The 15,481-nt window shown below is 41.2% G+C and overlaps 1 protein-coding gene across 11 annotated transcripts in view; it reads right to left on the bottom strand.

Moving 5' to 3' along the window:
- LOC118394684 (sickle tail protein-like) overlaps positions 1 to 15,481 on the bottom strand; it is a 55,059-nt gene that overhangs the window by 25,057 nt on the left and 14,521 nt on the right. For 8 of the 11 annotated variants that reach the window (XM_052463790.1, XM_052463788.1, XM_052463789.1 and 5 more), the window contains exons 2-5: positions 7,118 to 7,422; positions 3,681 to 3,876; positions 3,229 to 3,427; positions 2,505 to 2,601 (exon numbers count right to left, since the gene is read on the bottom strand). In XM_052463790.1, the coding sequence (XP_052319750.1) occupies positions 2,505 to 2,601; positions 3,229 to 3,427; positions 3,681 to 3,876; positions 7,118 to 7,422 (797 nt within the window). The other 3 variants (XM_052463783.1, XM_052463787.1, XM_052463786.1) reach the window with 3 other exon arrangements.

Raw genomic sequence — 15,481 nt, 5'->3', positions numbered from 1 at the left:
GGGTACCGGTACAGAGTCAATGTGCAGGGGCACCGGTTAGTCGAGGTAATTGAGGTAATATGTACATATGGACTATGTCACTATATTGTAGACAGCCACTATCTGGAGAAAGAATCAAGATACAATATCATATGACTTTCAACAGTTTGTTGAGACACATCTTATGTGGCTATGGTATTACTTTACTCTGGCTTTCTTTCTATATGACATTAACTAAATCAGTGGTGGTCAATAATATCCTAATGTTGACATTTTGTTGCTGTAATGGAAGTACAGACAATTCTACTGTAAATACTTGTCATTTCTAATCCAGAATGGGAGCTTGCCTCGAAAGGATCAACGTAGTAGATATTACATTAGTACATGTAGCATGGTTTCAATTCAGTCCAATGTAGTGATTCTATAACATGGCTAATGTGATTATTGGATAAAAGACAGTTACGAGAAGAGTGAGTTTATCATATTATCAGGATCATGGTATACTGACTGGTACTACAGGGGATTCCTGTCATGTGAGAGAGGAGTTCCTGAAAACAGAAAGCTTGATCGTGTTACCTCAGAGTAAAAACGAAAAAAATGCTAATAGTAAAAAGACTGACATTTCCTAAAAAGGATCAAATTTAATCAAGATCGTCTGCCCAGTGGATTCTAGAGGCTCCAGGATATTGGTTCCTCTGACTAGGAATCTCAACATCAGCAGGAAACCAATGCAGAGGGGCATCATAACTGCTTATCAGGGTATACCCAAACACAGAAGAAAAACCCTGCTTCTGATCCTGCTTCTGCTACAGTCGAGAATAAACAAGGCTGCTTTTATCCCTGTGTGTCTCAACATGATGAGCTACGGGCCCCTGCAGAGGTGCAAAGAAGAATTACTTTTAAGTACTACTTAAGTAGTTCTTTGTGGGTGTCTGTACTTTACTAGTTATATTGGGTGTCTGTACTTTACTAGTTATATTTCTGACAACTTTTACTTCTACTTCAATACATTCCTATATAAATGAATGTACATTTTTCTCCATACATTTTCCCTGACACCCAAAAGTACTTGTTATAATTTGAATGCTTTAGAAGGACAGGAAAATACTCCAATTAATGCCCTTATTAAGAGAACATCCCTGGTCATCCCTACTTCCTCTGCATGTGTTTAAACACACGCTTCGTTTGTAAATAATGTCTGAGTGTTGGAGTGTGCCATTGCCTATCCATAATAAAAAATAAAATGGTGCCATCTGATTTGCTTAAAATAAGGAATTTGAAATTATTTAGACTTTTACTTTTGATACGTACACCACCGTTCAAAAGTTTGGGGTCACTTACACATTTTTTGTCCATTAAAATAACATCAAATTGATCATAAATACAGTATAGACATTGTTAATGTTGTAAATGACTATTATAGCTGGAAACAGCAGATTTTTTATGGAATATCTACATAGGCGTACAGAGACCCATTATCAGCAACCATCACTCCTGTGTTCCAATGGCACGTTGCTAATCCAAGTTTATCATTTTAAAAGCCTAACTGATCATTAGAAAACCCTTTTACAATTATATTAGAACAGCTGAAAACTGTTGTGCTAATTAAAGAAGCAATAAAACTGGACTTCTTTAGACCAGTTGAGTATCTGGAGCATCAGAATTTGTGTGTTTGATTACAGGCTCAAAATGGCCAGAAACAAAGACCTTTCTTCTGAAACTCATCAGTCTATTCTTGTTCTGAAAAATGAAGGCTATTCCATGTGAGAAATTGCCAAGAAACTGAAGATCTCGTACAACGCTGTGTACTACTCCCTTCACAGAACAGCGCGAACTGGCTCTAACCAGAATAGAAAGACGAGTGGGAGGCCCCAGTTCACAACTGAGCAAGAGGACAAGTACATTAGAGTGTCTAGTTTGAGAAACAGACGCCTCACAAGTCCTCAACTGGCAGCTTCCTTAAATAGTACCCACAAAACACCAGTCTCAATGTCAACAGTGAAGAGGCGACTGCGGGATGCTGGCCTTCTAGGCAGTGTTCCTCTGTCCAGTGTCTGTGTTCTTTTGCCCATCTTAATCTTTTATTTTTATTGGCCAGTCTGAGATATGGCTTTTTCTTTGCAACTCTGCCTAGAAAGCCAGCATCCCGGAGTCGCCTCTTCACTGTTGACGTTGAGACTGGTGTTTTGCGGATACTACTTAATGAAGCTGCCAGTTGAGAACTTGTGAGGCGTCTGTTTCTCAAACTAGGCACTCTAATGTACTTGTCCTCCGATACATTTAGACTTTTACTCAAGTAGTATTTTACTGGGTGACTTTCACTTTTACTTGAGTCATTTTCTATTAAGGTATCTTTACTTTTACTCAAGTATGACAATTGGGTACTTTTTCCACCACTGTCCCCTGGTTAGGGATTTAGGAGCGGAAGCTTCCTTGGTGCCAAATATATAGACAGCTAGATTTAGGCGACTTAGGGGAGTTTGTGCGCTTGGCTGTGTTGCCGTGCAAGGTCAGGCTTCACTAACCCCGCCGTCGGCATTGTTGGACCTTGCGTTGCTGCGATTGAAGGCGTGTGCAGGGTCTTTGTGGTACACCTTCAGACAGCAGCCAGGTGTGATATTTCTGGAAAGAAGAAAGACACGTCAAAGTTACACTGGTTGAAGTAAACACAGGTCGTCGCCATCTAACAGCCTAACAGTGAACTCCACTCCACTGTATAACTGGAAACCCTTCCGGTACTATATTCATCAGTCTACTGTAGTGTCTGTGCAGATTAGGGTGTGGTCAAGACAGACACCCTGTTATCAGCAGCACACGCTCAGACATTGGCCTCCTCTCTAATTTCCTCAACAATACCACATCTAATGCCTCCCTGCCTAAACTGAAAGAGCAGGAGGTGGAGTATTATTCATGCAGCGCTTTGGACGCTGAAATGCCAAAGTAGAGACAAAATGAATTGCAAGCCTCCCCTGTAAATTTAAGATCCATACTAAAAGATGGATTGTTTTAACAGCATAGATAGGACATAATTTACTCTATTACTATATGGTAGTATACATGGTGCTGTACACAAAGCTTGACAATCCCTTTTTTGCCCAACCTCAACATAGTAGCATTAGGTAGTATCATATTACTGTACCCTGTACTGTAATCCTTCCAGTGTTGCACTATAGACTAGCATAACATGCTTATTGGAGGGGAAAAGTCATTAAAAAAAGTAAAGTCATAAATATAGCTAGATGAACTCACCTGACATCAGTTAGCTCGTAGTATATATTTCTTGTGTCATCCTTGATGTAGACGGCCACACTGGGAGACTCCAGCATCTTTATGGTGAGCTGATGGGGGAAGGCACTCACAAACAGAGCCCTGACGGTGTCTCCACTGGTGATTTCATTGGGCATCCGGATCTGCTTGGTCTCCTCAGCGTACTGCAGGTACAGCACACCTGGAGAGGTGAGGGTGAGAGAGTGAGAGTGAGAGTGAGAGTGAGAGTGAGAGTGAGAGAGAGAGAGAGAGAGAGAGAGAGAGAGAGAGAGAGAGAGAGAGAGAGAGAGAGAGAGAGGGGAACATGTGAGTGCACAAGGAGAGTGATTGTGTGAGAAATTGAGTGATAGAGAAAGCATGTCATCACACACTGAGAGCCTGTGTGACACAGAGCTTGCAAGAAAGACAAGTCCTGACAGCTCCATAGTACCTACCTAGTGATCTGTCCCTGGTCTGGTTGGCAGAGTGGACCACCGGCAGGCTGGCCCGTGCCCGACAGCCCCGGGTGAAGGCAGCAGGACCATCTCCCTCTGACATGGTCTCCTTAGATTCCAGAGAGACCACGGAGAGGTGCTCCAGTTGCTCCCCAACACCGGGCGGGGGGCTGACAGAATGCGGGGGGCTCCTGACCTGGAGAGGCAGAAGGAGAAATGAAAAATTGAGGAACAGTCACCAGCACACACTCACTAAAATCCTGTAGTCAAATATGTGGTGTATTCAACCTTAAGCAATGTCTACTTCCACTGCATGACTGTGAAACATGCACAGACACACACACAGTAAGTCTTTAAGTCAACTACAAATTTGAAATTCTTGCAACAAAAAACCCCCCAGATATAATCACGTGTGATGTGAATGTGTCCCTGATGCATCCTGCATCTGTAGGGGGACTTTTGGGGACATCTGCAACCTGATACACACACACACACACACTGAGTCACTCACTGCATTTACATTTTATGCTTGGCACTGACTGGGCTATGGTGACACACTGGTGAATAACCACCTCAGGCAGCTCTATGGATCAGAGCGCCCTGTCCACTTCACTTTTTAATTTATTTTTTATAACATGTTTATTATTTTACAATAAAAAATCAAATAAAAAAAGACAGCAATACTAACAATGACATTCATTGTACTGTTGATTGGGATGGCCAATTTAGAGGACAAAACAAAACGTAACTCACACATACACAAAATAAAACAAAATCCTATTAGGTGGTACATGTATATGAAGACAGCATATAGTCATTACAAGCAGTGTAGTTAAGCCAAAAATAAATATTGAGTGGAGTACAGCACAGAGTAGCAGCAGATCGTCAACCCAGTTATGAAGCGGGACTAGACCATTTATCCAGTATCGGCTGCCATATTTTGTAAAACATTGGACTTCTATTGGAGGTATTGTATCGAATCTTTTCCATATGTATTACATTCCCTAAATCCCGTAACCACATTTCAAAGGTGGGTACAGTCTCCAGTTTCCAAAATTGCAATATGAGCCTTTTGGCTAATACAGTACACAGAGAGACAGCTTTCCCTTCGTGGTTATTCCCATCAACTGTACCAAACAGAGCGGTCAATGGGTCTGGGGCTAGAACTCTATCAAAGGATCTAGATAAATAATCAAAAATGAGAGTGTCCACTTCACTTTGACTGGCATAATAAGCATTACATTACAGAATTACAGAATTTGTTCTTGACTGACTTGCCGAGTTAAATAAATAATAAGGTTCCATTTTTTTAAATAAAAAAATAACAAAAGTGGGAGTAAAACACACTTCTACACCTGCATTGCTTGCTGTTTGGGGTTTTAGGCTGGGTTTCTGTACAGCACTTTGAGATATCAGCTGATGTACAAAGGGCTATATAAATACATTTGATTTGATTTGATTTAAAACCATGTACCGCACATAATAACTACAGACAGGTACAGTGTAACTACAGTGTAATGACAGGTTCACATTGTGATAGTGCTTACAACTTGTACAATAATGCAACAAAGTAAATGTAGCACATTGTAGCTAGTACATGTTAAAGCCAGTGTCACTAAAGTGGGACTCACCAATCTGATTATTAAAGCTTGCAAAAGGTCCCCTCTAGAAGGACCTTGCCATTTCTGAGGGGTGAAAACAAAGGCTCCACTTTGTTCAGCTACAAGCCTCTCAGACCAAGATGGACTCAGCCTGTCAAGAGTTCATTAGAACAAAAACACTTCCAAGTGTGCCCCCAAAACATATGGACCCCATCTACAATTGCATACCTTTCCACCATAAGGTAGCACTCAGTTACTATTCAAGATGTTACTAATAGTGAAGTGAGGGGAGAGCGCAGCACAGTGAGCCCACTAAGGGAAGAAAGCTGGGTCCAAGCATTAGTTTGCTCAAATGGCCCACTTTGATCTCCTCTAATCAGTGGCAGAAGCACGGGCTTCTGAGAGACCAGACCATGATCCATCTGCTTTGGTGAGATGCCAGGTCCTTGAACTCAATTGTAAAAATGTTTTATCCTCAACCCCTCCCTTTTAGTGCAAACCACTAGAATGATCACACTGGGTAACAGGTGGATGGATGAGCATTTTAGTCCCACAGCAATGTTGACTTTACCACATAAGAAGAGGGCTATGGTTACACTGCTCAATTTTTGGACTTTATAATATGTACCCATTGACTCTTGAACATAATTTATAAATGCCTTATGAGCTTAGTTCAACTGTCGTACCTGTTTTACTCCAATGTTTGTAAACAAAGTAAATATAGACAAACGAGACTCTGAACATGGTTAAAACTATAATTAGTATATCACGGATGGTCAGTCCTTGCATCCATAGCTCTGTCTATTAATGTAAGAGCGGTTACATTTGTACAGCCTCATCCCTCAGCTTTTAACGAAACAATGGCGGGCAGCCAATCAGCAGCTGAAACAATTAATGCAAATATACAGTGATGTGCTTGGGGTGTATTTGTATTTATTATGGATCCCCATTAGCTGCTGCTACTCTTCCTGGGGTCCAGCAAAATTAAGGCAGTTATACAATACAGGCGCGAGACTAAATTGAAATGGGGGAAAAATGCAAAATACAAAAGAATAGATCTACGTTACTGGTAGCATAGGCTACACTGACTAGGAAATGTGTAGGGCAGGCCATTGCGGGTATCTGCTATCCTCATATCGAACAAGTTTTACGTTAATCTGCAAACCACCAACAAGTTATCACTAGCCTACTGTAAAAACATATGCACTATACCTACTATAATTGCACAACTAATAGTAAAGTAGTTAAAGTAGTCTTATGTACTTTCAATGATAAATTACCTGAACGTAAATATCAAAGCCTCATTCGGAAACGATTAACATCCATCTTTAAAATGTCGACTCTGATTTTAAATGCGTCAAGGTGAGAGCGCGCTACATGCGATGCGCCCTTCTACTTAATTCCGAACAAAATATGAGGCTTCTTTCGCAATGACTCCAACAAAACGGCGTTCGTTTGTAAAATGAGCTCTCCTTGAACTTGCACTTCCATGAAGTGGCCATGGAAACAAACCCCACCTAGCCCACATGCGGGTCTGGACTTACCCGTCAAACTTGCAGAACAGTCTAAGTTTATTTTTACCACATGGGAGAGTGCATGTCCACACTTCTAGCATAAGCGCGCGCACGGCACCTCCCCCCTGACGCGGCAACGGTTATGTATACAGACAGAGCGCCTGCTATTTCAGGTAGGATGGACAATAGGCTAATCCTATGGTCCATTCTTTATGCTGTTTATGCTGTCAGTACTGAGAATGTTTATTCCCCTGTCTATTTACATAATTTACATGCAGGGAAATCAGAACCAACACATTTAAAAAAAAACATATTCACTTACATCTCTGAGGCGATCCTGATGGCCCATGAGGTGGTCCTGATGGCCCATGATGACAGCAGCATGGTGAGGATACCTCTGCTTCAGGTGCTCCAGGAACACCTCTTTCTTCCTCTCTATGTCAGCGTGCTGCATGGTCAGGGGATCCTTGGTGCTGCGGTGCCCTTGCCCTCCGATGGTGTATCTCCTGGGGACAGTGCTAGGGGAGTGTGGCTCAGAGTGGTGGTTCTGGTTCTCTAGGTTCTGATGTCTGTGGAGGCGCTTTACATCCTCAGGTGATGACAGTCTTGGGTTGTTGTTTCCTGACTCTATTGGTAAAACAGATATTAAATATGAAGATATCTGGATTCAAACACAAACACATTATGTTGTTATGAAGTTAAAAAAAACAACATCAACCATTCTTACATGGATTCTGACACATGCTCACGAATATATATATATCTACCCCTGGATTGTTAATTGGACTCATTCTGTGATTTCTTGATTTCCTGTTTCAATTTTTGATTATTTGTGTATTTGTGAGCCATTCTACTGTTGGAGCTAGTAGCATACAGTGGGGCAAAAAAAGTATTTAGTCAGCCACCAATTGTGCAAGTTCTCCCACTTAAAAAGACGAGAGAGGCCTGTAATTTTCATCATAGGTACACTTCAACTATGACAGACAAAATGAGATGTTCTTTCTCCAGAAAATCACATTGTAGGATTTTTAATGAATTTACTTGCAAATTATGGTGGAAAATAAGTATTTGGTCAATAACAAAAGTTTATCTCAATACTTTGTTATATACCCTTGGTTGGCAATGACAGAGGTCAAACGTTTTCTGTAAATCTTCGCAAGGTTTTCACACACTGTTGCTGGTATTTTGGCCCATTCCTCCATGCAGATCTCCTCTAGAGCAGTGATGTTTTGGGGCTGTTGCTGGGCAACACGGACTTTCAACTCCCTCCAAAGATTTTCTATGGGGTTGAGATCTGGAGACTGGCTAGGCTACTCCAGGACCTTGAAATGCTTCTTACGAAGCCACTTCATTGTCATGCTGAAAGACCCAGTCACGTTTCATCTTCAATGCCCTTGCTGATGGAAGGAGGTTATCACTCAAAATCTCACGATACATGGCCCCATTCATTCTTTCCTTTACACGGATCAGTCGTCCTGGTCCCTTTGCAGAAAAACAGCCCCAAAGCATGATGTGTCCACCCCCATGCTTCACAGTAGGTATGGCGTTCTTTGTATGCAACTCAGCATTTTTTATCCTCCAAACACGACGAGTTGAGTTTTTACCAAAAAGTTATATTTTAGTTTCATCTGACCATATGACATTCTCCCAATATTCTTCTGGATCATCCAAATGCTCTCTAGCAAACTTCAGACGGGCCTGGACATGTACTTGCTTAAGCAGGGGGACACATCTGGCACTGCAGGATTTGAGTCCCTGGCAGCATAGTGTGTTACTGATGGTAGGCTTTGTTACTTTGGTCCCAGCTCTCTGCAGGTCATTCACTAGGTCCCCCCGTGTGGTTCTGGGATTTTTGCTCACTGTTCTTGTGATAATTTTGACCCCACGGGGTGAGATCTTGCGTGGAGCTCCAGATCGAGGGAGATTATCAGTGGTCTTGTATGTCTTCCATTTCCTAATAATTGCTCCCACAGTTGATTTCTTCAAACCAAGCTGCTTACCTATTGCAGATTCAGTCTTCCCAGCCTGGTGCAGGTCTACAATTTTGTTCCTGGTGTCCTTTGACAGCTCTTTGGTCTTGGCCATAGTGGAGTTTGGAGTGTGACTGTTTGAGGTTGTGGACATGTGTCTTTTATACTGATAACAAGTTCAAACAGGTGCCATTAATACAGGTAACGAGTGGAGGACAGAGGAGCTTCTTAAAGAAGAAGTTACAGGTCTGTGAGTGCCAGAAATCTTGCTTGTTTGTAGGTGACCAAATACTTATTTTCCACCACAATTTGCAAATAAATTCATTAAAAATCCTACAATGTGATTTTCTAGATTTTTCTCTCTCATTCTGTCTGTCATAGTTGAAGTTTACCTATGATGAAAATTACAGGCCTCTCTCATCTTTTTAAGTGGGAGAACTTGCACAATTGGTGGCTGACTAAATACTTTTTTGCCCCACTGTAAGCATTTCATTGCACTTGCTATAACACATGCAAATCTGTGTAACCAACCAATTAACTTTGATTTGATTTTGATGATCATGCATGATGTGTACAACAGTATTTAACGTGATGAGTAATCATAGCTGTCTTGTTCCATGAACCTTCAGAAAGTTGTTTTTGTCCTGAACAATTCAATGGGTGACAGTCTAAGCTGCACTCATCTCCGGTCATGAGTTCAAAACTCAGCACATTTGTTTATTCATGCAGCGAGCACACGAATACAAAAGCAACATTAACTGTCCCTGTATTCAAAGATGCAGTCCAGACCACTTCAGCATTGGTATGTATATATGTTACCTAAATTAACTCCATCAGCAAGAAGCCTGAAGATGCACAACACACAACTCTGAACTCAGGCATGTGCCTTACTACGTATGTTGTAAATCCAGAAATGTGGATAGAAAAAGAAAACATTTGACTATGTATGGCTTAAGAATGATAAGGCTACCATGGAGTTTGATTGTATGAAAGGTGTTATCACCTAAACATCTTGAATATGAGGGCTTAGAATCTCAAAGCAGGCAGACCCAATGAGAGAGCAGTGCTAATCCACTTTATTCATTATATCACTCAGTGTTGATTTAGTCTGGAGTCAGACTGTCTGTAGGCAGAGCCCCACCTGTTTTGCAAGGCATTCATTTGTGTCACATATCAGTTTGCAAACAATGTAAAACAAAAATAAAATACTTGAGTTAATAAAGCCGCATACAAATGTGGTCTTTCGTGAGTACGGTAGCTCCAAAATGTAGGTGTTTTAGCCTAGCTCAGTGCTTTTTGTGGTAAAAGGGCAGCCAGCCAAAATACATAGCAGAGGCATTGATAATCTTCTTTAGTTGCGCCGTGATTGGCTCAGTGTTCTGTCACTCATGGGGACAAAACGTCACCGCAGAAACTACAGGGCAAGCTAGGCAGTTCAAGCACTCTTGGGTGCTGCCATAGATTTACATTAGAAGTGCCCATCCAGGAAGGCTCAAGGTCATTGGCCACAGATAATATTACCTCAAATCACATTATATCTACCATAGCTTTGATTGGACTGATCATGTCAACATCATACTTTCACAATCTTAGCTAGCAAGCTAAACAAGCAATTATCATCATGAATCACATTGACAATCTACTGGCAAATAATTTTCAATCCTTGTCAGATGAAGAGAAGTTATGAGTAAAATGTGTCGGTGCTTATTGTCAATTGGACATAAACATTACACAACAAGTCGGAAATCGCAAATTCAACAATGAAGGGTTTGGAAGGAAACAATGGCTAACTGCAAGCAATCACTATATTGCTTCCCCTGATTGCTATTTGGTGGAGAGGGTATGTGGTCCAAGTCTGGGTTTAAGGATTTAAAACGTGTCTGAAAGGGTCGCTTTTCCAAGCTTAAAGGATAAACATTCACGCGCAGCATTATAAACAACTGGAAACTCTGAACTGGGAAATCTTAGACTTCAGTGCTTTCAAGACAACTGTGAAAAAAAAGAAAACTTGGACTGGGAAAATTCCGTCTCGGAATTCCAAGTCGGGAACTCTGTTCTCTTTCTAGAGCTCCGATCTGAAGATCACTGACGACATGGTTCGACTTTGGTTTTTTCCGAGTTCCCAGTTGTCTTGAAAGCACCAGATAATCTAAGACTTTGATGACAAAGTTTGCACACAAGAAGGACCGCCGCGCCACTTTCAACTGAGCACAGTACAACAACGGTGAGTCCAAAAATATGTGTTGTATTCTGCTAAATGAATTATGCCAGGGTGATCAGTAGCTAATAAAGAAAGACTAAGTGTATGTTGTGTAGCAAGCTGTTAGCAGCCCATGTGTCTTAACCTAAGAATTTGGTCCCTTTCCCCCTCAGAATTTATCCTACGGTTTTGACTTGGTGTACAGGGAGAATACAGTAAGAATAACATGTGTTATCAATTTTGTCGCTGTACATTTCAAAAGTGCTGAATAAGCAGTTATATCGACCGCTCACTCATTAAAGTTTTAATCTAAATGACGGTTTATTAAATTACGTCCTTATGCCGTGGTTTGTACATCTCAATTGTTATATTGCTTACAGTGCCTTCGGAAAGTATTCAGACCCATTGACTTTTTCAACATTTTGTTACATTACAGGCTTATTCTAAAATGGATTCATCAATCTACACAGAATACTCTATAATGACAAAGTGAAAACACATTTTTAGAAAAAAAAACAGAAAAAAAACAGAAATACCTTATTTACATAAGTATTCAGTCCGTAGAGCTCCGAGACAGGATTGTGTTGAGGCAAAGATCTGGGGAAGGGTACCAAAACATTTCTGCAGCTTTGAAGATCCCCAAGAACACAGTGGCCTCCATAATTCTTAAATGGAAGAAGTTTGGAACCACCAAGACTCATCCTAGAGCTGGCCGCCTTGACAAACTGAGCAATCGGGGGTGAAGGGCCTTGATCAGGGAGGTGACCAAGAACCCGATGGTCACTCTGGCAGAGCTCTAGATTTTCTCTGTGGATATTGGAGAACCTTCCAGAAGGACAACCATCTCTGCAGCACTCCACAAAAATCTCTGCAGCACTCCACAGCACTCCACAGTATTATGATATGCAATGGTCAATATGCCACGTTCGTTGGTTGTGAGTTGACAAAATGTGAATGCAATAGGTTTACTTATCAATAGCAAATATCCTTCTTATGCTTGAGTAAAAACGGAACACTTGCCCTACATCAGGCATTCGACTTTGGAACGTCTCTAGAGAGATTGTTGTAAGGTAGATAGCATTCTGTTATTGCAGGCTGTGTAGGTGAGCAGTTTGACAAAATGATAAATATACTTACAATGCTTTAAATGCTTTAATCAGAACATGCAAAAGCTGTGTTTACTTCATCCTGACTAATGACTAATGCCCTGTCCACATTATTGTGTAGTATTTAGCACAACTTCAGGCAAAGAATGCTGTGAAACATTGAAGTTGACATTTTAAGTGGACCTAAAGGTATGCCTTTGATGAAGGCCATTTTGGTTAAGCAGAAATGACTTTTAGAATTCTGCTAGAAGGGCGGAGTGTGCGTGCGCGGGTTGTACGGGAGATGATGTCACAGGAAACAAGTGGCATAGATTTACACAAAGCTGCAGTGTCGTAAGAACATACCTGTTGTAGTATAATTGCAAATCTTATATAGGAAAGAATTCAATGATGGGACAAAAGCATCACCAAGAGAAGACTCTTATAGGTTATGTTCAACATATATTTCCTTCCTGCTCTAAACAATGCCTATCCAACGAGAAAGCCATCCCTCGTTGGTTAAGGCTCTGCTGGAAAACAGACTCCCATATGCATGTGATGTTTGCTGGGAGATGATTGCTATCTTTCCAATCTAACACAGGCAGCCCTAAAGCAGTAATCAGCCAAGTCCGGAGCAAGTCCGGAAATGGTCCCCTAACCTTTTCAGATTTTGAACAAAGGGGATACAAGCAGCATAGCCCAGAGGATGTCCTCTACCCAGCATGGAGGAAAAATACATCAACAAAGGGTGTGACACAGACTAAGTTCATGGAGGGTCCTTCTTTGATTCCAGAGGAAAGCTGGGCTTGTAACCAGAATATAGCTAATTCAGGTCCTCTCTACAACAGCTTTTCTCATTTCAACCCAGTTAGATATCAACTGTGTGTGAGTTTAAATCAGCAAGACGTCCTATTATACTCAGGTTATAAAGGAAGAAAGCATGAGACAGGAGGCAGAGACAGTGGCATGTCAGAGACCCATGTACACGTACGAGTCCTGTTGTAGTGAAGCTGGACTATTTACCTTACTGGAATTAGGTAAGAGGAGCCAAGGGCGAGAGGGAACCCATTCTGGCATGTGCAATGTGCTGTGAAGCCTCCTCAGGAGGAGGGCGGGGAAGGCAGGGATGCACATGTACACAGCTGTTGAGAATTTCACCCAAGTGCTTCTATCTTGGATTTGAAACCTATTCATTGTTGATTTATCATAACCAGTTAAATAGGCAGGAATAATTTTTTTCTGCTGTATCATTTGAGTGCACAGTAGCTCCTAAACCCAAAATAGACCCTAGGTCAGTTGGTATCAAGTTATTCACCTGTTATTCACTAGGGGTGTGTGCTGTATCAAATCTCTGCTCACATGATGTTATTACTTCGATGTGCAGCTGCTTGAAGAAACAAAATACGATACAGAAAGTCCACACATAGCCTAATATAATCTGACACTATAGTGTATAGTATGTAATTCTGGATTATAGCCCAGACCTACAGTTCATCATGATGTAGTCATAGTTGTCAGGAAATATGCTTAGTGTTTGTTGTAAGACTTAAACACTTCAGAGTTCAGACATCTTCTCTGCTGACTAATTGACGAGTTTACGAGAAATGGGTTTGTAATCCACTTATGTAATAGCGTTTTGTATAGTAATACCACTCGAGAACCTTGTCCTCCCCCTTGTCTTTTATCCTGTTTCAAATATTTAAGCTTAGCGGTCCCCACTTGAGAGTGTTTAATTAGGCTAAAACTGGGTGTTAGTCAGCTAATACTGGGAATATTATTAAGTATCTCTATAACTATAGCAACCTCTGGCTGCTGCTTTTGTTCAGGTTTAGTTTACTGGTGATTCCTCAATGACACCTTGGATAATTATTCCCTAACATGACAGTGACAGTATCAAAACACATCCACCAGAAGAATATTGCACAGACCACACGCAGCAAGAGACGAATCAGCAGAGAAAGTAAAATCATGAAAATAACATTTAGTCTTCACCACGATTATATGACGCTACGGCCTTACCTCTTCTCCCTCTCCAGTGATGTTTGATGTCATGATACTCCATTCCTTTGTGCCCTATTCTCTTAAACAATATGAACTCTACATTGACAGAGCACACGGTGTTCAGGTCTTTCTGTTGTGTAAGTTCATACATGGAAAGTTATGGTTAAAACGTGTCTGTGTGTGTTCCTGAGGAAGCTCCATTGTAAAGCTGTCCTCACTTTTTCCAGACACCTTTTTTTCCAGCCCTTGTCTGCGTGTTGGGGAATACTTGGCTGAACCAATTAATATAGAGTTGAAGTCGGAAGTTTACATACACTTAGGTTGGAGTCATTAAAACTCGTTTTCAACCACTCCACAAATTTCTTGTTAACAATCTATAGTTTTGGCAAGTCAGTTAGGACATCTACTTTGCGCCTGGCACAAGTAATTTTCCATCAATTGTTTACAGACAGATTTCACTTATAATTCACTGTATCACAATTCCAGTGGGTCAGAAGTGTACATACACTAAGTTGACTGTGCCTTCCAGAAAATGATGTCATGGCTTTAGAAGCTTCTGATAGGCTAATTGACATAATTTGAGTCAATTAGAGGTGTACCTGTGGATGTATTTTAAGGCCTACCTTCAAAATCAGTGCCTCTTTGCTTGACATCATGGAAAAATCAAAAGCCAAGACATTGTAGACCTCCACAAGTCTGGTTCATCCTTGGGACCAATTTCCAAACGCCTGAAGGTACCACATTCATATGTACAAACAATAGAACGCAAGCATAAACAGCATGGGACCATGCAGCCGTCATACCGCTCAGGGAGAAGACGTGTTCTGTCTCCTAGAGATGAATGTACTTTGGTGCGAAAAGTGCAAATCAATCCCAGAACAATAGCAAAGGACCTTGTGAAGATGCTGGAGGAAACAGGTACAAAGTAGGTATATCCACAGTAAAACGAGTTCTATATCGACCTAACCGAAATGGTCGCTCAGCATTGAAGAAGCCACTGCTCCAAAACCACCATAAAAAACCCAGACTACGGTTTGCATCTGTACATGAGGACAAAGATCGCACTTTTTGGAGAAATGTCCTCTGGTCTGATGAAACAAAAATAGAATTGTTTGGCCATAATGACCATTGTTATGTTTGGAGAAAAAAGTGCAAGGCTTGCAAGCCGAAGAACACCATCCCAACCGTGAAGCACTGGGGTCGTAGCATCATGTTGTGGGGGTGCATTGCTGCAGGAGAGACTGGTGCCCTTCACAAAACAGATGGCATCATGAGGAATTTAAAATTATGCAGATATATTGAAGCAACATCTCAAGACATCAGTCAGGAAGTTAAAGCTTGGTCGCAAATGGCTCTTCCAAATGGACAATGACCCCAGAAGCATACTTCCAAAGTTGTGGCAAAATGGCTTAAGGACAACAAATTCAATG

The sequence above is a fragment of the Oncorhynchus keta genome, chromosome 15 (genome assembly GCF_023373465.1).
Source record: "Oncorhynchus keta strain PuntledgeMale-10-30-2019 chromosome 15, Oket_V2, whole genome shotgun sequence".
Lineage (NCBI taxonomy): Eukaryota > Metazoa > Chordata > Actinopteri > Salmoniformes > Salmonidae > Oncorhynchus > Oncorhynchus keta.
The sequence above is the reverse complement of the archived record's forward strand: the minus strand, read 5'-3'. Positions and strand labels throughout refer to the sequence as shown.